This window comes from Alosa sapidissima, chromosome 1, assembly GCF_018492685.1.
Source record: "Alosa sapidissima isolate fAloSap1 chromosome 1, fAloSap1.pri, whole genome shotgun sequence".
Lineage (NCBI taxonomy): Eukaryota > Metazoa > Chordata > Actinopteri > Clupeiformes > Clupeidae > Alosa > Alosa sapidissima.
In genome coordinates this window covers 27,455,211-27,475,628 of record NC_055957.1, presented here as the reverse complement: position 1 = coordinate 27,475,628, position 20,418 = coordinate 27,455,211, and the positions used below count along the sequence as shown (strand labels likewise).

At 41.0% G+C, this 20,418-nt stretch overlaps 2 protein-coding genes and 1 long non-coding RNA gene across 7 annotated transcripts; all 3 read right to left on the bottom strand.

Moving 5' to 3' along the window:
- Positions 1 to 36: 36 nt before the first annotated feature.
- Positions 37 to 3,741, bottom strand: LOC121689697. Of its 4 annotated transcripts, none has more exons than XR_006024863.1 (6): positions 3,562 to 3,741; positions 1,214 to 1,254; positions 1,021 to 1,122; positions 842 to 910; positions 629 to 689; positions 37 to 519 (listed from the first exon to the last, which is right to left on the bottom strand). It is a non-coding gene; the product is annotated as an uncharacterized LOC121689697 (long non-coding RNA). The 4 variants fall into 4 exon arrangements; XR_006024867.1 differs by having other exon boundaries at positions 1,021 to 1,089; positions 3,562 to 3,740; XR_006024853.1 differs by having other exon boundaries at positions 1,214 to 1,251; positions 3,562 to 3,739.
- A 4,874-nt stretch (positions 3,742 to 8,615) lies between these two features.
- Positions 8,616 to 13,558, bottom strand: pigr (polymeric immunoglobulin receptor). The gene is made up of 8 exons (XM_042069068.1): positions 13,423 to 13,558; positions 12,214 to 12,558; positions 11,638 to 11,719; positions 11,238 to 11,461; positions 10,806 to 10,923; positions 10,511 to 10,605; positions 10,040 to 10,089; positions 8,616 to 9,944 (listed from the first exon to the last, which is right to left on the bottom strand). Exons 1-8 carry the CDS (start codon positions 13,493 to 13,495, stop codon positions 9,840 to 9,842), a joined length of 1,092 nt encoding a protein of 363 aa, XP_041925002.1. The 5' UTR covers positions 13,496 to 13,558; the 3' UTR covers positions 8,616 to 9,839.
- Positions 13,559 to 15,131: 1,573 nt separating this feature from the next.
- Positions 15,132 to 20,373, bottom strand: dad1 (defender against cell death 1). Of its 2 annotated transcripts, none has more exons than XM_042069661.1 (3): positions 20,013 to 20,373; positions 19,485 to 19,643; positions 15,132 to 15,409 (listed from the first exon to the last, which is right to left on the bottom strand). In XM_042069661.1, exons 1-2 carry the CDS (start codon positions 20,221 to 20,223, stop codon positions 19,513 to 19,515), a joined length of 342 nt encoding a protein of 113 aa, XP_041925595.1. In that variant the 5' UTR covers positions 20,224 to 20,373; the 3' UTR covers positions 15,132 to 15,409; positions 19,485 to 19,512. The 2 variants fall into 2 exon arrangements, with proteins under 2 accessions (XP_041925595.1, XP_041925508.1); XM_042069574.1 differs by having other exon boundaries at positions 15,132 to 15,414; positions 20,013 to 20,370.
- Between the last annotated feature and the right edge of the window lie 45 nt (positions 20,374 to 20,418).

Below are 20,418 nucleotides of genomic sequence, written 5' to 3'. Positions count from 1 at the left end.
AGTCAGATAATTAGAATATATCTGCTAGAAAATGTATAAGCAATAAACAAACTATGTTTTATTTGTTTTGAAATTAAATACTGTAACAATACAGGCAACAGGCATTGAATCACGTGACTTTGTTGCACTGTAATCTTCCTGTGAATACCACAAAGCCAAGAATAGCACAGATGTCACAGATAGATATCTACAGCATAGTGGTAAGCAATAAGCATAAAGGAATGTCTTTAGACCCCTAAAGGGTAAAGCACTAGTCAATATATAATACTCTGGACTTTACAGAACATATAGCTATTCCAAAACAATCCCTAAAGCATGTCACAATTTAATATTATTACATATTTTACACTGTGTTTTTGGGTGCAATGTAACAAGGGCACTTTACTGTGAAGTCCGGACTAAAGTTTAACAGTAGGCCTAAATCTTTGGTGTCTTCTATGTAGGCCTACTTTGTGGCCCCCAACATCTTAGACTTGAGAGCTGATCACCCCCTGCTGAGCAGTTTTGGTAATAACACCCCTGAAAGAGGAACAAGATGTGAGTCATGTATACAGCAACTGTACAGGCAACACATAAAGTAGCAACAAGACCAGATTAATCTTCCTTTTTCTCAAAATGGGTCACTAACCTCATTGCACTCTTGATACAGCGCTGTAGACCACATCAGCAGCACCAGCAGTGTCCAGAGGCTGGAGGGAGGAGTTAGATATCACAGCTCAGCTTTAACATGGAGGATCTTTCCATAGAAAACAGGGGTCAAAGTGCTTTGGTGTTCACTGAACAACATTACTCACACTCACAGTATAATTACATTATTAAGCTGCTGGGATTGTGGTCTTACCTCTGTAGAACTGGGCTTGTGGCAGTGGGTCACATTAGGGTGGTCAGTGGATAGAGATGCTGTGGAACCCTGCAGATATGAATTAGAAACAACAATATAAGGTATTCATATTACACAAAAACCAATAGCCCATCAACATGCCATCAACATATTTTTGTTTGTCTGGAATATGAGAAAACCTGGGGTTGTTTGTGGTTGTTGCTTCTTTCCTTTAAGGCCACAGTGCTATATGTCAGGCTATCCTCAGGCTGAGAGTTTGTTCCAAGGGTCACAGGTGCATGCTAAGTAGAGAAAGAGAGGAGAGAGAGAGAGATAACGTTTTCATTGTTGATACCTCAGGATAAGGTCATAATAAATTCTATTTCAACTTACTGTCAAGTTGTTTTTCTCTCTTGATGCCCTATTCCTCCCTGCTTGAGAGACGAAAGCTGTTATACCAACAGTGACCAACTACATGATAATAGTGCTCACTGTAACATTGAAACGTACACAAAGCCATTATAGCTAATGCCAGACTAGAAGGTATAAAACGAAAATGGCGCTTTGACATAAGTTGAGCCCTCATACGCTTGGCAAGAATCTAGCAAAGACTTTGACAAAAAAGTATAGTATATATACTTTTTTGATCCCTTGAGGGAAATTTGGTCTCTGCATTTAACCCAATCGGTGAATTAGTGAAACACAAACAGTACACAGTGTACACACAGTGAGGTGAAGCACACACTAATCCCGGCGCAGTGAGCTGCCTTGCTACAATGGCGGCGCTCGGGGAGCAGTGAGGGGTTAGGTGCCTTGCTCAAGGGCACTTCAGCCGCAGCCCACTGGTCGGGGCTCGAACCGGCAACCCTCCGGTTACAAGTCCAGAGTGCTAACCAGTGGGCCACGGCTGGAAGACAAGGAAGCACCACATGGGTATATGGCATGAAACATGAATCAAATGCAATATTGCATCAAGGAATGACACTAGGGCAGTCAACAGAAAGCAGGGCAAACACATGAACCTGGTTCTTGAGTCCCAGGGCAAGATCATGAGAGGTGATTCTGTATTAAGCTCAGACCAATATTATCACTGTCATTCAGCAGTACGCAAGAAGAATGCTGAGGATCTAAATATGTGATTAGATCGTTATTTGCCACCAACAACCCCTATGACGCAGAGTGAAGTACTTGGTGTGAATCTTTTCACAGCTGCAGACAACTGCATCCTGTCTCAGTTTTTAATATCAGACAGCAGCAGACAACGGTGTTGTGTCTCATTTTAGAAATATATTGCATTTCACGTTATACACAGTGTATAATGCCACTTAAATGCCACTTGTTTGTGAATGTGTGAACGTTACTTGAGAGATTCACACTTGTAGTTTTTTCCAATGCTTTTTGAAGATGTTGGCTAATGGAGTCAAAAATCTACAGACTACCCACAAGACACAACACTTGGAGGTAAATAGCTTGCATATACAGTAGGCTATAGGCCAAAAGTTTGGACACACCTTCTCATTCAATGCGTTTCCTTTATTTTCATGACTATTTACATTGTAGATTCATCAAAACTGTTAATGAACACATGTGGAATTATGTGCTTAACACATAAAACATGATGAAAACATGTCTTATTCTAGTTTCTTCAAAGTTGTTATTTTTTTATTATGTATTACCATGTTCAGCAAGCCACAACTTGACAAATATTCATCTGTGGGCCAACAAACTATTCATTCATAGTTTGATGCCTTCAGTGAGAATCCACAATGTAAATAGTCATGAAAATAAAGAAAACGCATTGAAATGAAAAGGTGTGTCCAAACTTTTGGCCTGTACTGTATGTCAAAGTGATACTGCAATAGAATCCTTTTTTCAAAGTGTAGTTTTTGCAACAAAATGATACACACATGCACCATTACTCTTTCAAAACAGCAGCAACACACCAATGTGCTTCATACAGAACACTGTGGTCTTTACTGTACTGTTTTCATTGTCATTTCAATGTCAACATAAAAATAAAAATAGAACAGTGTGGATCCCTCTTTCTATTGGGATCTGGCCACAGAACCTCATCTGCATCGCTGATATCCTCTTAGGCCGAACAACGGCGAAATATTGCCCTGTGTTTCTGTATCCACCCTTGAACTGACCCCACCTCTCTGCATGCCTCTTCCATTACTTGCAGAAGAGGGAAGTGGGATGTGGTTGGCAGTCATTTCTATTTCTACGGTTCTAAACCCTATTAAAGAAATCTGAAGTATCTAATGTAAGAAACGTGAAGTGAAGTGTGAAGTCATTTTAATGTCAGGTAAAAACTAAGCACTCTACTCAAAACTATTAAATCTAGCTGACTTTGCTAGACAAACTTTGCTTTTAGACATAACACAAAAGCTCTCGAAAAAGCATACACACTCAATGGACACTTGCCACTTTGATCTGTCTGATTAGTGTGTGAACAACTTTGACCTTCATTGTTTCCAACTGGAGAACTGTGTGCTAATTCGGTTGAGTCTTATTACTGTAACTTGAGTTAATGAACACCAATGCTTTCTAAATGAAGGAGAATAATATTCATAGTCTGGGGAATGTGTGTCTTCTAGTTTAGTTTTTGTCTCAAGTTCATAATCTTGGATCCTAGCTATTGGCTCTACATTTGCTGTGTTTTACAACAGTCTCGGCTAAGCCAATCATACCAGACCATAACCATCGGCTTTGTTTTAGAGAGGAGAAAAATAACTTACCACAAGTTTTACAGAATACCAAGCCAACCACAGCAACCAGTAGCAATAGCAATCCAGCAACCCCGATTAGAACAGGTAAGGTCACATGCCTAACGCAAAATAAACATGTTTAAAATCTTATGAAAATATTAATTATTGAATTACACACAAACACACACACACACACACACACACATACACACACACACACACAGACTTTAATTTTTGGCTGAAAGTGATTTTCTTTGATATGGCGGATAATTTACAGTTTTTCTCAGTCGCTTTGGTGCTTTTTCAGATCAGAATGAAAATTCTCATAACTATTAGTTCAACCTCCACAACATTTAGTCATTTGTGCACATCATAGCAGCAATTTCTCCTTCCTCTGAACAAATTGCAAATACTTTTGGACATGTATCAGTTGCTTTCATACAATTCTCTGCTGTTTTTTAACATTATCATTTGCTTATGTCATGTCAGTCAAAATTAACTATACTTATGAATGCTGAATAGTCGTTCCCAATAAAACTAATAGTCTTCATTTCATTGCTTGAGTCATTACATACAAAATTGTTGAACTAGTTATCAAATTCTGTCACAATGCTGTAGAATTGCAAAGAGCATACAGCAAAAATGTACGTATTCAGTGTCTTGTACTCACTTACTCACCTAACTACAGCAATGTGTAACTTTACTGTAATTTTCAAATGGCTGTACAAGTACTGTATAGTGCTGGTCTTCAGCATGTTCAGGTAGTGTCACCAAGTTCTGACCTTTTTTTGCATTGGAAAACACTGAGAGAACTGTCATAATGAAAACATGACAAAGCCATTTGACTATCTTGTTCATAAACGATGGTGTCAAGACTTCTCATTTTGATGACACTGACAGTTTCATTGACATGAATACCTGCTTTTGAGGAATGGACTATCCATTTTGAGCAAGCGACGTGCTTTTGCTGGTCATCCACTAGGTTTTGCAGTTTGCACTAATTGTTTTGAGAATTGCACTAACTGCTGTGCAAATGTTAATAGTGATGTGAGAAAAGCACCAAAGCGACTGAGAAATACTGTAAGATAATTTAAGGCTTAGGAATATTGTATAATGATAGTGGCAGTCACAATCAAGTTTTTATATGCTGATAGAGGTTAATGAATTGGTGCCCAAAAGAAAACTGTAAACATACTGTAAACATTTTGGAAACATATAAGATATTCAGTTTTCTTTCTATCTTGAAGCAATTCAATACCTTTTACTTACTTAACATCATTGGTATGACCATGGCTGTTACGGTTAGTTGTGGTTGGAATGGAAACTAAAATAGAAAAAGAGAAAAGGCACAAGCAACGGGGACAGCTTAAATAACTCTGTTTACTGTTAAACTAGTTAAGGACTTCAATTGTTCATGAACTAAGATGTAAACATACTTGCAGGTTGTTGTATGATGTTGAGGTAAACGGGTCTCTGCAGATCTCCCACCTCACACCAGTACCAGCCTGAGTCTGTCTGCTTCACCCCCACCATCTTAACACTCAGAGTTCCAGACCCATCATCCCTCATCTGGGGGTCCCATCCTTCGTTTGGGTCAGCAGGGGACCTGAACCCCCCCACTGAAGAACACCTCTGATCTCTCAAACGGCACCATCTCTTCTTCTCTCTTCTGTATCGGGCACTATAGTGACACAGAACACTCACATCTCCTCCTGCCTCACCAGACACTTCACTTCTCTGTACAGACAGATCAGGATCTGAAAATGTGAGTCAAAATATAAATGAGAATCAACCTGTAAAGCTTTACATGAAATTTACTTAGGTAACCTCACAGTGGCAGTATGTCTTACCAGACTGATACTCTATTGAAAGCTCCTTCTTGTCATCATAAGGTGATGTTTCAATCAGCGACATAGCACACCAGAAATTTGTGTAGTCTGTTGATGGCTGCAGGTTTCTCATAGTCACAGTAAAGAAATTATATTCAGGGTAATCGGTCACTGTCACTTTGCCTTTGGTGCTATTGGCAGTTGCCATGATGTTACAGTAGTACCAAGTAGATCTGTAACACCAGTATTTCTTGTGATATTTGAATGAACGGTCATACATACATGGGATTGTGATAGACTCCCCTGATTTAACTGTTAATTTGGACACAGTCTTTAAGCCTTCATAGCATCCAGTTTCTGGTGATGACATTTATACAATGAATTTTCTGTTGGTCAATGTGTACAAACTCAATTGGTCATAACTCTAATTTTACCATCCTAAACACACTGATAGATGATGACTGACTTACCTAAATGGAAAAGCATTAACAGTGACATCACTTTCAGAGCGTCCATCTTGTTTGCTTGTTTTCTGCAGAACTACCAATCTGTCCTACTTCCTCTACTGTATCTCTGTAAAGCAACCACATTGCATGCTTGTCTTCATTTTTAGCTGTGGTCTTGTAAAGCAAGCAAGCACCCTCTACTGGATCATCTTTTGTACCACTTTTTTTTTTTTGCTGCCATACTTATTTACTGTAAACATAAATCCAGTATTTGTATAAAAATTAACAAAACTACACTCACCAGGGACTTCAGATATACATGTTTAACTGTCAAAGGCTGCAACTCACACATTCAATACAACTCAATACATTTAGGCTCGTAGACATGGTCAAGGCCATCTGCTGAAGTTCACACTGAGCATCAGAATGGGGAAGATACGTGATTTAAGTGACTTTGAACATGGCATGGTTGTTGGTGCCAGACAGGCTGGAATTTTCATGCACAACCATCTCTATGGTTTACAGAGAACAGTCTGAAAAAGGGAAAATATCCAGTGAGTGCAGGCAGTGGGTGAAAAAGCCTTGTTGATGACAGAGGTCTAAGGAGAAAGGCTAGACTGGTTAGAGCTAACAGAAGGGCAGCGGTAACTCAAATAACCGCTCCTTACAAACTGAGCTACAGGAAGCCGAGGGGCATCTCTGAACCCAGACCACATCAAACCTTGAGCAGATGGGCTGCAGCAGCAGAAGACCATACGGGTGCCACTCCTGACAGCCAAGAAAAGGAAATTACAATTCATAAGGGCTCATGAAAATTGGACAACAGACGATTGAAAAAATGTTGCTTGGTCTGATAAGTCTCGATTTGTGCTTAGACATTAGGATGGTAAGAATAGAATTTGGCATAAACGACATGAACACATGGATTTGTCCTGCCTTGTAATAATGGTTCAGGCTAGTGGTGGTGGTTTAATGGCAGTGGGAGTAGTTTCAGTAATTACAATTACAAATACACAGTCATTTTAAATGATTTTTCCTGTTATTGTTTTCTTTTGTGAGAGTGCAGTCAAAGCACACACATCCTAGATTTGAAGATTGTGGGCATGTTAGAGCAGTGCTCTTCAACCACACTTGATTTGAAGAATTGTAGAGATGTACTGTAGAAGCTGATGAGCATGAAGGCAGGAATGGATTTCCTTTCTTGCCTCTATTATGGAAAGACTGTTGAAAGCCTCAGTTACTTGCATACATTCACCAAGAAAAGAGACCCTCCTAAAATAAAGAGTCTTCCTCCAACAAGAGAATATGCAGCGGAACACATCAAGCATGCATGACTGCAAGTCTTTCTGTGGAGAGCAACAAAAAAAAAACCTCCTGTGTGTACTGATGATGTATCCCTGTTTGGCTGGAAGATAGAGGATGGGATTATTGTGCCTGTTCATGGCAACACTGATATTGCACCCAAAACAGGTCTACAGCTTGTTGCTTGTGGATGCAAGGCAATACCAGCATGCTCCATGGCCTCTTGCTGCTGTCAGTCAGATGGACTACCATGCACCACCTACTGCCATTGCAGTAGTAGTGGTGAAGTTGGTGCAAATAAAAATTTAAAGATGGCTACACTTTCAGTGGAGGATACTGATGACAGAGGGAGAAATGTCTGATTGAGTGAATGTTTTTCGGAGGAGACATTTGATGTTTGTGATGTGTACAAGGTCAACCTGGCAACATGTTCTGTATATAGTTGCTTTCAGAATCTGTGAGAAAGTACTACTTTGTTCCTTGTAACTTTGTCTATTTGATTAATTGTTAAGACAATTTGTTGCTCTGCCAACCATTTCAGCGGTGTGACCTTATCGGACTTTACAGATATTGTGTTCTCTGGAGGGACTTGAAATCATTTTTAGCATTTTGTATTGACATTGTTGATTTCTGTTTGAGAAGAGTTTTAATTTGATACCATACATGATGGGTTTATGCAGTAATGTGCATCTAGTTATTTTTTATGGTCAAAAAAGGAGGCATGGCAGATTATGTCATTTAAAAAAATGCTCAAGGGCATGCTCTGGCACCCGTCAGATTCTGAGTCTACACCCCCTAAACTATCAATTTATGCAAAACAATTGCATTCGTACCTTATGTCACACCTATCCTGGGGTTCTACCAGACTATTTTGGTTTGTTAGAAATTTTCAGGAGTCGATACCCGGAACAGTGCACCTGTACAAATGAAACTTGACATGCTTGTAGGCCCTCAGCTTTTCACACCCGTAAGAGTTTTGCCCACAGGGGCCACCTCCAGTTCAGTTCAGGTAGACCAAAAGCAGTTTTTGCGGATTAACAGTTGCAAAGAAGTAGGCACATCAATTTAGCTCATGACTACTCATTTGTCACCACCTATGGAATGACACCAGAGCAAGAATCTAGAGCTTCACTGGCAGATATGCTCCATGTCTAATAGTATTACATAGCTCTGCCATTCTATCTCATGGAATTGATCAGAGATGAATAAATTACAACAACTACAGTATTTATTTTTTGCATTTTTTTATTTAAAAACTTTAGCAGCCTAGACGAAGCTATGACACATTTTAACTGAATGAGTCTATTCTTAATTGCAGTATCACCTGAATATTCTAGGCTAATCTGAATGCACCTGAATGAGTCAAAACAACTTGCATGATGTTCAAGAAAAGTCAACTAAGTTCAAATCTGTATAAAATATGACTTATCTCTTGTAACCCTGCAAGTGTGAAAACTTTCTGGTGGCATCAAAAAGTTAGTTAATTGATTACAGTCATAGATCAACCCACTTTCACCAAAAAATTTATTGTTTCATCTTCTTGCAATTATCGACACATTTGGCAAAATATTATTTGTCACCACAATTACAGTTCTAGTGCAACAATGTAGGCCTTCAGCCCAAAACAATGTGAAATGAACATATTCAAAATGTTGTGAAAGCTTTATATATTACAATTTTTATCCTCCATCCCAGTTTTATTCTTTATTGGACCGACAGAGACGGATTACTTAAAGTTACAAAATGTAGGAGTTCAGTATTTGTCAATGTTCATTATACATTGCATTTACTCAATATTCAACATACTGGTTTACACTGAGCACTAAGAGAGTACCCAACTCATCTCAAACTGATGAAAAAGACCATGATCCTATATATGGTAAAAACATTACATAGTGCAATAGGCTTTCTGGTGGTGACTATCATGTAAAGTTGTGACTAGTTCATCATGTTAAAATGATACAACATTGATCATTTTACACAAGACAGTGTTTTTTAGTATTGTTTATTGTTAGTGAATGCTGGAAAAGTCTTTGTTCAACAGCTTCTAAGTTAAGAGAAGAGATAAGCAAAGTAGCGTATATGAGACGTTTATACAAAGCTGATTTTAAAAGGCACTTAAAGAATCTTCAGTGACACATGAATTTATGTTGTTATATTTACATTCACCACCCTAAGCACAGTCATAAGCAGAGCGACCGTTATTCCAGTACAATCAAGTATGATCAAGATTGTATGGTTACAACAATACTGTTGTAGTAACATGTAGTAAGATCTGAGCCTGGAATGGATACTGTCCAGTAGTGAAATGTAGACAGTCCACTATCTGATATGTCATGTTTGATTTCAGAGAATATGCCTACATTATACAGTAGAAATCCATTATAAACACATGCAAAAATACAATCACTCACACACACACACACATTCATACACACACACACACACACACACACACACACACACACACACACACACACACACACACACACACAGGTACATGTAGAAGATTCTGGTAGTTAATGAAGGCACCCAGGCTAAATGGTATCCAAGTTGTACAGAGTGCACTAATATTAGTGCTATCATTAGTGCTATTACAATATTTGTCCTGCACAGCATATGGATAAAAACCAGGAGGAGTGTCCAGCATCTCAGTTCTCTGAGTGAAGGCCTGAGTAAACATGGTACCATGCTCAGAAGAGTGAAGGCCTGAGTAAACATGGTACCATGCTCAGAAGTTGTGTTTGTCCTTCCCCAGCACCTGTAGCTGCTGTGTGGAGGTGTTCAGGAAGACGATGGTGGTGTTCTTCCAGTCCGCCTCTCTCACAGGACAGACCTGTGGGGAACGGAAGGGTCATAGAAAATGAGCTCTGAACAAAGACCACTGAACACCACGGCACACGCGGCACCAGATCATGACATCCTACTGACCGTGAGCCTGGACTCCAGCTCCTCTAGCTCTTTGGCGGCTCGGCTCCTCTCTGATAACACGAGGAGAGAGGATAACATCAACGATATTAAACATTAATGCAACAATATTCAGGATTGTACCACTTTTGTAGGTGTGATTTTATAGGGAACTAGTTTTAGCATCATCATCAAACTCACTCTGATGGTTTATGGTCATGTGAAGGATAGGTGTCATTCTTAACTAGCTGTACTCTATAAACTATCTGGTCCAGCATGGGCCATCCAATATAAAAAAAATGCTTTCATGGCACGATGCCAAACAATGCCAAACCATAATGTCAAAAGATGCCAGTTAGCATGTTAGCAAGATTTTTTTTCAGTCCGTGCATAGTGCAGACCAAGATGTAATTGCATGACTCCACGGAAGCATTTCACATGGGACACACATCTATTTCTTTCTCTAAAATAAATCAGGAAGAGAGTGATGCTCACTGTAATATCTCCATAGTTTCTGTGTGGCCAGAATCCCCATCAGCAACAGCAGGAGGGCCAGACAAATGACCAGTGGAGGCATCCAAGCGTTGTGACTGAAAGAGAGTCAGAGGTTCACTGCAGATTCACCAATCTATGAATATCTCGGTTCGGCAGGAATTATTTTTCTGTCTGCTGTAGCCAAGGAATGCTGTGGCCAACAATTGCTTTTTCTCACCCCATGGACTATACTCATGAAGGGCCAAGACAGGAAGTGAATAAAGGATAAAGGATAAATTAAAGAAAAAATGTTTACGGTTGCTGGACAAATCCTCTTGCAGGTGGTGCAACTGCTTCAGTGCACGTGGTAGGATCAGAGCTCTCCATGACGTCAGTGACCAGGGTAGTCAGGTCTGTCACCAAAGACGGCGTAGCTATGGGAAAAGACATGAAACAGTTTGTGTGTATGGAGTGGTGCATCTGAGACTTCTCCTTAGTGTCCCCATGAACAGAGTGGCTGAAGGTAAAGACCGTGTGTGACACTGGTAAACGGTGTGTGTGTGTGGATGTGTGTGTGGTGTCTTTGTTGTGCATGTTGCAGCTGGGATAAGAGACAGCACTTCAGCACTTCAGGGTGGTTGGGTCTGTCACTATGGACAGTGTGTCTGTGCTTAAAGAAAAAATGCAAAACAGCATCTTGTAGCAGTGTGTGTGTGTGTGTGTGTGTGTGTGTGTGTGTGTTACGTACTTGTGGCACGTGGAGTGACATTCACATGGACAGCCACCTGCTGTTCCCCGGAGGCACACCAGTACCAGCCAGTGTCCCTCCGCTGTGCGTTCTTCAGGGTCACAGTGAAGGTTTCCCATTGGTCGTCTTGGATCTCCACGGCCTCATTCCGGAAGGTTCCATTGGAGTCTGTCTTTACGCAAGATCCCCAGTCCCCACTCCTGCACCACCTCTTCTCACTCTCCCTAAAACAGACACAAGTGTACCAACGCAAACTCAGACCAAAATTCAGTGTAAAGCAAAGAGATCCAGAGGTTAACTTGCCAAAAGTTTATCTGTAGATGTCTTAGATAAGTATTGCATGTCTCATTTTTATAACGTTGATCCTTTCTCATGTAGGTAAGTTGAATATGACTTGTACCTGTGACGGAGACTGTATTGGCAGCGAACATCGATGCTGTCTCCTTCCTCTCCGTGCACCCTGCTGTTCAAAACTGACATACCTACGCAATAAAGTATAGAACACATAAATAAATAACGTACAGTCCCACGGCTTTGCCTAATAACATTGTACTCCAGAAAAATGGACAGTAAAATGTGCATATCACTATGCACAAAAATGCCTAAACAGCTTTGCTTATCATAGCTGTTTGTTTTGCTTATGGTCCTCTAGATTAAATATCTGACAAGGCCAGATCACTGCAACATGATACAGGTTCTACTGCTAGCCTGTGATGTGCCTGACCTGCCCCTCTTTCACCTGATATTTCATAGGACTTAAGAGGTCTGTGTCTTGAGCACAGCAATCCAGTTATGTTTGACAGTTATATACTTATTCATCACATCAGCCACCGTGCCATAACCTTGCCACACGCCACCAAGTGGCTTTGTTGATATTCTGCAGTGTGTCGTAAATTTGGCATAGACATGGGCCAGGTCTGGAGCGTGGATCAGCTCTCCTCATGTCCTTTGCAGTCTCCCCGAGTACGAGTCTCACCATGTACGACGCTGATGTGCAGGGCGGCGGCGTCATCGGCGTGCCACATCCCCCGCACCTCCACTCCACACCAGTACCAGCCCGAGTCCCCTTCCGTCAGGTCCATCATGGTCACCGTGAACACCAGCTGGGTCGGGTCGTCAAAAATGGACACCCTGTTCTCTGCCGTCGGTGCGTCTCCCGTTTCATGAGAGCGTGCCAGGGTCGTGCAGAAGTCCTTCATCCTGCCCTGGCACCAGTACTTGACGTGGTGGATGTATTGGGGGTCATAGTGGCAGGGGACGGTCACCGAGCGGCCCTCCAACACAGCCACATCACCAGGGGTCACCACTAAAGCCAGGTTCCCTACCAGGACACAAAAGTCATTCACTATCAAGTCATTCACATTTTTCATGGGCATTGACCAATGTGGTTGAAGGGAATGGGGAAGTGAAATACAATATATCGACAAATGCATTGGGCCATTACACCTATAGGGGAACTTCTATGAAACACATGAATCGAGTGATTGATGAATTGAGTGTCCCAATTCTTTTGTCCAATAAGTGTATATTATAAATGTGCCATCTATCTAGTACTTACTGTTTTGATTTTTCTTAAAATGACTTTCAGTTCTCTTTAACTGTTCCGCACATCTAATTTTGCAAACGTTGCTCAATATGAGGCACCAAAAGGAGAACACAGTGTTAAGGGAGCAATGTCCAGGCAAGCTTTACTCTCTAATATATTGGCAGCACACATCTACAGTACATTCTGTGTCCATTTCACTGCCCTGTTTGTTTTCTAGTATGAGAGTGTTAACACTGACCTTGGCTTCACATTGATCCTTGAGACAGACCTTACTATGACACTATTTGCTTTGACTTGTGCTCAACAGAAGAATTAAGCAACAAATAGATGATTGGAATTGAACTAGACCATAACTTGGAAAAGTCAGTGAGAGAACGTCATAGTTTAAACAAACAATACTAATGTTTATACCTTTTGGGATTTGTTTAAAAACACTGATTTGTAATTGATTGTGTGATGACTAACACCCAATTCATCCAGATGTAAGGAGAGAACCATTATTTTCCGCTCAGATGCAGATATCAGCAACAACAATCAACATATCAGTAGAACTAAACCCATGTCCAACTCAAATCACAAAAAGTTGGAGTGCAAATAGTCACTTACATTTTACTGCTTACATCTACTGAAAGCACTTACCGGACAGCTGCAAGAGGACAAAAAGACAAGAGAAAAGGAGAGGCATCATGTTTTCCTTCCCCAGGACACACATTCCGCACAGCGGGTTTCCCAAGTCCTTCGCTGCTCTGAGAACCAGGACATCCTTCACATTTGCTTTCATTTCTCCCAACTCACGTGACCAGATGTGGCCTCCAGATGTGGAGGACGCCTGTAACCCTTTCAGTGCCATGATGCTGATGAACAATGTTGTGCATGGATTTGGACTGGGATATGTTCATAAGTGCTTTTAGTTTGAGTGCCTGTGACCCTTGCCTTTGGAATAAACTTTCACACATGGTAAGGATTTGCAGTCATGGAATACATTCAAACAAAATCAGAAAACAATATTTTAATCCAGCATCTTCCTAACCTTTTATCTTCTTTTCTTTTTTTGTCATTTCTCATTTGTATTACTGTATCTATTTATTTGTATTTGTTTTACCATTTTCATGTATGTAGATGATTAATGCGACTAATGTGTTTACACTAGCACACAGGTTGGGGTGGTGGGGGGCAGAGGAGGTGGAGTGTGTTCATCAGTGCAATGCCATGAGGATAAAAAGTGTTCAAAAGCCTACTGGTGCGTGCTCTGTAGCGCCTGCCAGATGGCAGGAGGGTGAAGAGGCAGTGTCCAGGATGGGTTGGATCCTTGTAAATGCTTAGGACATTCTTGCTACAGCAGGTTCTGTGAATTTCCTCCAGTGATGAGAGCTGTGTTCCGATGATTTTCTGTGCTGTAGTGATGATGGGTTATAGGGCCTTCCTGTTGTCCACGGTGCAGCCAGGATACCAAGTGGTGATGCAGTATGTGATACACTCAATGGTACATCTGTAGAAGTTGATTAGCAGCTGTTGCGGGAGATGGGCCTGCCTCAGGCACCTTAGGAAGTACATTCTCTGGAGCCCCTTATTTGCCATCGTTTTGGTGTTGGTAGACCATGTCAGGTCACAGTTGAGTTGTACTCCCAGGTACTTAAAGGTCTAAACCATCTCGACCACCTCATTGTTGATGCTGATGGGACGGTGACCATCTTTTCTATGCCTCCTGAAGTCCAGAATAATTTCTTTCGTTTTCCTAGGGTTGAGAACCAGACTGTTGTTTTGGCTCCATTCCAGTAGGTTTTCCACCTCCCTCCTGTAGGCCTCCTCGTTGTTGTTGCTTAAACTCCAATCACGATGGTGTCATCTGCAAACTTGATTATGATGTTGGAATCAGGTTTACAGGTTGGAGGTTTACAGTTGGAGGTTTACAGTGAGTGGGCTCAGAACACAACCCTGGGGGGCCCCAGTGCTCAGTGTTATGGAGGAGAGGTGCTTACCCATGCACACTATTTGTGGTCTGTTGGTCAGGAAGTCTAGGACCTAGTTGCACAAATGAGAGTTGATTCCAAGGCTGTATGTAGTACTGTATGTATGCATGTTAAGGGTTTAAGACTTTTTTTAGGGGTTTTAAGAACCATCGTCTTAATCTTCCCACTCTGCTTGTCTTACTAGTCCTTCTATTTTTTGCCATGTCTCATTGTTTTTATGCTGTCTTGTGCATTATTGTGAAACACCTTGCATTGTTACTCTGTAAGGAAGGTACTATACAAAAATAAAGATTGACTGCTATCACAAATCAACCGTCAATACCCTGACTAAAGCAGGCTGCAGTCAGGGTAAAAAGGGAAAACCAGGACTAACTAGACTTTAGTTGACTCACTTTATTTCAGTGCCAACACATAGGAAACATGTTATAAAAAGTAGACACAAAACAAAGAAGAAAACAAACAAAAACATGCAAACTGCAACATCGTTGGTTGTGCAAAATTCTATCAGCTGTTATTTCTTCCAATCAGGCTAAGATCAGAGTGGTTGTTTCCACTGGCCATTGCAATTCCACAATTCCATGTTTTCATGCTGTTGTCACAAAGCCATGTTCCCATGTTTCTGATGATTTTCCGGTAAGGCTGTAGAGTGGAGGCATCTGATCTGCAACAAACATACCAAATTAAGCACATTTTCTAGAATACTTACTCTGCTGTTACACTGTTGTTGTAAATAGCAAACTTCTTGTAACTTGTCCCTCTTGCACACAATGAGAATGCTTTTGTTGTGAAGCTGAAGGAGTAACAACAGGCAAAAACGATCTCCAAAGAGCTATAGCTACTGACAAGGTAATGTTTTACAATTCTCACGACATTTGTTAGGCCGTTCTTGAAGTTGCACTGCTTTTTTTCCGATAGCGACTCGTTATGCTGTATAGCTATGCGATTCGCCTACTAGAAGTTCTTTACCATCAAATTGGCTTCGTAAAGGTTATATTAAGGTGAAAAATTTAAAGTATTCTTTTTCATGTGTGCTGTAAATCATTTGCACTGTTAATGGGTTCTATAATCAAATTCTTCATTTTCTGACCAGGGACTTGAATATAAGTATAAGATATTGTGAGGGAAATTTGGTCTCTGCATTTATCCCAATCCGTGAATCCCAGTCCTTTTTGGAATGGGGAATCATGGCTATTTCTGAAAAACAGCAGGAGTAGGCGTGGTAGACCAACTGAGTGCAAATTTACGTATGCACCCACATGTGAGTGCTTCCTTGTCTCGGCACACAACGTCATTAAGAAAGCGCTTGCCACTGCAAAGATGTACATAGTATGATATACCTTTATATATAGTTGAAAATACCTTCGAAAACTTGCCCCTCCACTTCCAATCAACTACAGTAGGCTATTCATCAAACGTCTACTAATAAAATAAGCAAACAATGAGTACCTAGGCCTATGTTAATAATTATAAGGCTATCACAATTAAAATAATAACCATATGGTAGTAGGCAGAGAATCTGTTTTGTTTTGCGAGCAAATACATTTAGCAAATAGTTTATAAATGGAATAAAGCTCCTTAAAAATTAGCACGGAGGTCTGATGTGAATGACAGCTAGCTGAACCAATAACACGACATAATTACCATTAGAATTAACTTAGCTTGGCTGTTAGCCTGGTCGGGACCAGGCTAGGTGCAGAGAATAAATCCCCATGGTAACTTATGTGCCATCTCTTTTGTGAAACCAAGTCAAGGCTAAATTCATTCAGGATAACCTAAAAATCCCAGCTTAATCCCTTATCTAGGTTTTGTGAAATACCCCTCTGGTCTCTGTAGGCTTGGATTGGATTGTAGTGGTGGTTTTTGCGGGAGAAATGAATTCCTTACAACATACAACAGTGAGGTCATCCTAATTTGACTAGACAGTTCTACAAAATTCTGCACACAGCTCTATGCAGCCTTTCAGCTACAGCAATAGGCTAGATATTGTATTACATTTGACTTGAAATGTAAAGAAGCACTTACAAGACATCCTAATTCCCATTTTGATATATAAATCAGAAATATTATGCAAGCTTTTAACAGATCTCCCATTAATGTAGATGGGGAAATTCCATCAAAGATACTGCATATCAGTGTCAGGGCTTAAAGCAAGGAAAATCTCTGTGCCTGAAGTTATCAGACATTTATGAGGACGTCATATATACTGTAGTCTAATTGCCTATTTTCAAATCTTAAACGTACCAGACCACTCCTGAATTCAGGCATAGTGCCTGAACACTTTAAGCCATGCAGTGTGATATTGGTTTACCATCTTAATTTCTTTTACTTGCATTCTTTCCGTTCAGTTTTGTGCAATTTCTGGTCAAGATTCATGCTAACAGGCCTACGTGTTTAGGCCATGCGCCAATATGTCTTTATGAACTAATAATAATAAATATAGCTGCAAGCAGCAATGTGGGGGCCAAGCAGTGCGCTATAGCAGGAATGGCGTTGCCATGGCATGAGCAAGCACTCACAGCCAGTTTGATTGCAATTGGATAAAGAATGGCTGAGAAATAAGCTCATTTACTTTGTTATAGTGCCCCTAGAGGCGAAAATTACACCAATGTGCTTGTGCGTTCTCACAATCAGCTACCATGTCCCTGGACTTCATACACCAAAGAGTTGCTGAGATGTGAGCTCAATTTGTCTATTACAGCACCCCTAGAGGCCAAATGAGACCAATTTCCTTGCATGTCCTCACAATCAGCTACTTTGTCTCTATATTAAGTTTGGACTTCATACATCAAAGCGTTGCTGAGATACGAGTTCACTTCCCGTATTGCAGCGCCTCCTATAGAGGCCAAATGATGCCAATTTCCTAGTGCGTCATCACAATATGGTAACAGGTCCTTATACCAAGTTTGGACTTTGTACATCAAAGCGTTGCTGAGATACAAGCTCACTTCCTGTATTGCAGCGCCCTCTATAGAGGCCAAATGATGCCAATTTCCTAGTGTGTCCCCACAATCAGGTACCAAGTCTCTATATCAAGTTTGGATGTTAGCCCACTTCCTGTTAGGCAGCATCATAGCCATGTGTGATTGGGGGTCATGGGCAAATAAACTTGAAATAAAAGTATCGCTTGTGTGGCTTGGTCAGAAGATCATCTCCGCCAAGTTCCTTGAAAATCGGATGAAATTTGTAACCGCTGAAACTTTTCATAGAGTTTGTATTAAATCCAATATGGCGGAGGTCCAAGTCCAATATAGCGGAAAGTGACGGGATAGGGGTCGATGAACTCGGGATGGTCCAAGGATTCAGACGCTACCTCAGTTGTGAAAATCAGACAAAAGAGTCAAGGATCATGCGCATGAACGCATGTCCAGCATTGAACTGGTGGTGGCGCTAGAGTGTTCAATGTATATGCATAAAAATTGCTGTGAGTGATTGGGACGGTGTCATGACTAATGGTATAGAGTTTTGTTATGTTAACTCAAAGTACCACGGAGATGTTAGTCCACTTCCTGTTTGGCGGCTTCATCGCCATATATATTTGATTGGCAGTCATGGGCAAACAAAAATGAAATTGAAAAATCTGACAAGTATCTTTTGTGCGGCTCGGGCAGAAGATCATCTCCGCCAAGTTCCGTGAAAATCGGATGAAATTTCTGACCGCTGAAACTTTTCGTAGAGTTTGGACTAAATTCAATATGGCGGAGGTCCAATATGGCGGAAAGTGACGTAATAGGGGTCATTGAACTTAGGTCGGTCCAGGGATTCCAACTGTGCCTGATATGTGAAAATCAGACACACCATTCAATGGTCACATGCGTGAATGCAATCCAGGTTAGACCCATTGGTGGCGCTAGAGTGTTGGGCATAGAGTTCTGGAAATTGGTGAAAGTGATCATGGGACAGTGCTGAATCAGACCCAGCGGTTCAATTTTCGGCCAGATTTTGACCTGTTGGTGGCGCTAGAGGGCTGGGTTTAGAGGTCCATAAATGAGTGTGGTCAGTGGAGTGTCCCGAAACTTTGTCAAAAAATCTGCACTTTTTAGCCAGGCGTTCTATGGGCTGCCATAGACTCCAATGGCGGAAGTATAATAATAGGAAAAGCTAGTAACTCAATGGGTGCCTTCGCAGCTTCGCTGCTTGGCCCCCAATAATAATAATAATAATAATAATAATAATAATAATAATAATAAATGCTATTTGCTACACAGCGCCTTTCAAAGCACCCAAGGTCAAAAACAATAATGATCAGCACACAAATAAAAAAAAAAACATAGTGGTAGTGAAAGTCCATAAGCGATCTTTAAAAGGTGGGTTTTAAGAGCCGTTTTGTATGGTGAGATGGAGTCGAGAGCACGGATGTGTGAGGGGAGTGAGTTCAACAGTTTGGCTGCAGCATAAAGGCCTTAGCTCCCATTGTGGTGAGCAATGTTTGGCACTGTCAATAATCCAGCTGTAGATGAAGGTAATGAACAGGAGGGTGTATAAGTCTGTAGGAGTTCTGTGACATATGGAGGGCAAAGGTTAGGAGGGGCGTTGAATGTCATCAACAGGATAGTGAGACAGTGTATCAGGAGAGGTGTTACATATTGGGAAGACTTTATGCGGGTGATAATCCGTTATAATGTAATGATACAATTAGTGTTAGTATTTTATGGATTAGGCCTACATTGTGTTATTTTCAATTGCCCAGGTTTAGCATGGTTTTGGTGTCTCGTATTTTACGGCAATACATACCAGCTGAGGTCAACCGTACAGAACCAATTCATCCAATGAAGTTCATCACTACCAGATGTAGGACTGTGTGAGCGAACAGGAAGTCAGCGAATGCTCGCTCGGGGGACACCGTCAGGAAGTCGCCTTTATTCTGAGGATTGATCTGGATACGGAGGCAAACTGGAGACAGGACAGAGACAAGTGTGTGAATGGTGATAGAGGTCCAGGTTCTGTAACCTGCAGAGTACACAGACCCCTCCCCAATACATTGAATTTAGGAGCATGACAATTTACGTATACTTGATAGAATGGTTTATGTTTAGGTAATTCATCAACTACTATGCCACTTGCAACCAATCGGAGATTTTGGGCTCCCTGAAATAAAACCATACAGACCTAAAATGTGTTTAATGTAGCCTAACTTATCGGTGGAACCTCGTTCACCGTCGTTCAAATGGCTTGCCACTGCCAGATTATCCGGAAACCGCCATCAAAACTAAATACAGTTAAACACAACACTAACTACTGTAACTATCCCGAGTAGCCTACCTCCAAGAATGAAGGAACCGACACACGAGATGAAGCCGGACAAAAAACTGTTGAATGGGAACGTGCCAACCAACAAACAGTACAAGAACTGCAACGCTCCAGTTAGCAAGATGTACAGCAGGTAAGCATCGACCAGTTTCAGCTTGTTCGACGTACTGGTCGTGTATTCCTCCAAGAACCGAGATATGACGGAGATTACAGAGTTGGACATTTTTACTTTATATCTCTGAACATGCACGTCGTGCACAACTTGAAAATAAAACTTGAAATTGATTTACACAAATCGAGCCCAGCAACGATTCTCATTCATCTGACGTGTAATTTCGTCCCACTCGGAAGTACGTAGTTGTGTCCCGAATAATGTTTTCCCACTCAAACTAGCAGCATCGTTATTTAGTTCCGACAA

Coding starts and splice junctions, on each gene's coding strand:
- pigr (XM_042069068.1), bottom strand. CDS start 13,495: ATGTGTGTCCTGGGGAAGGAAAACATGATGCCTCTCCTTTTCTCTTGT. Junction 11,462..11,637: donor CAATACAGTCTCCGTCACAG/GTACAAGTCATA, acceptor TGTCTGTTTTAG/GGAGAGTGAGAAGAGGTGGT. Junction 10,606..10,805: donor AGAGGATTTGTCCAGCAACC/GTAAACATTTTT, acceptor ACTCTCTTTCAG/TCACAACGCTTGGATGCCTC.
- dad1 (XM_042069661.1), bottom strand. CDS start 20,223: ATGTCCAACTCTGTAATCTCCGTCATATCTCGGTTCTTGGAGGAATAC. Junction 19,644..20,012: donor CGGTTCCTTCATTCTTGGAG/GTAGGCTACTCG, acceptor TCCTGTCTCCAG/TTTGCCTCCGTATCCAGATC.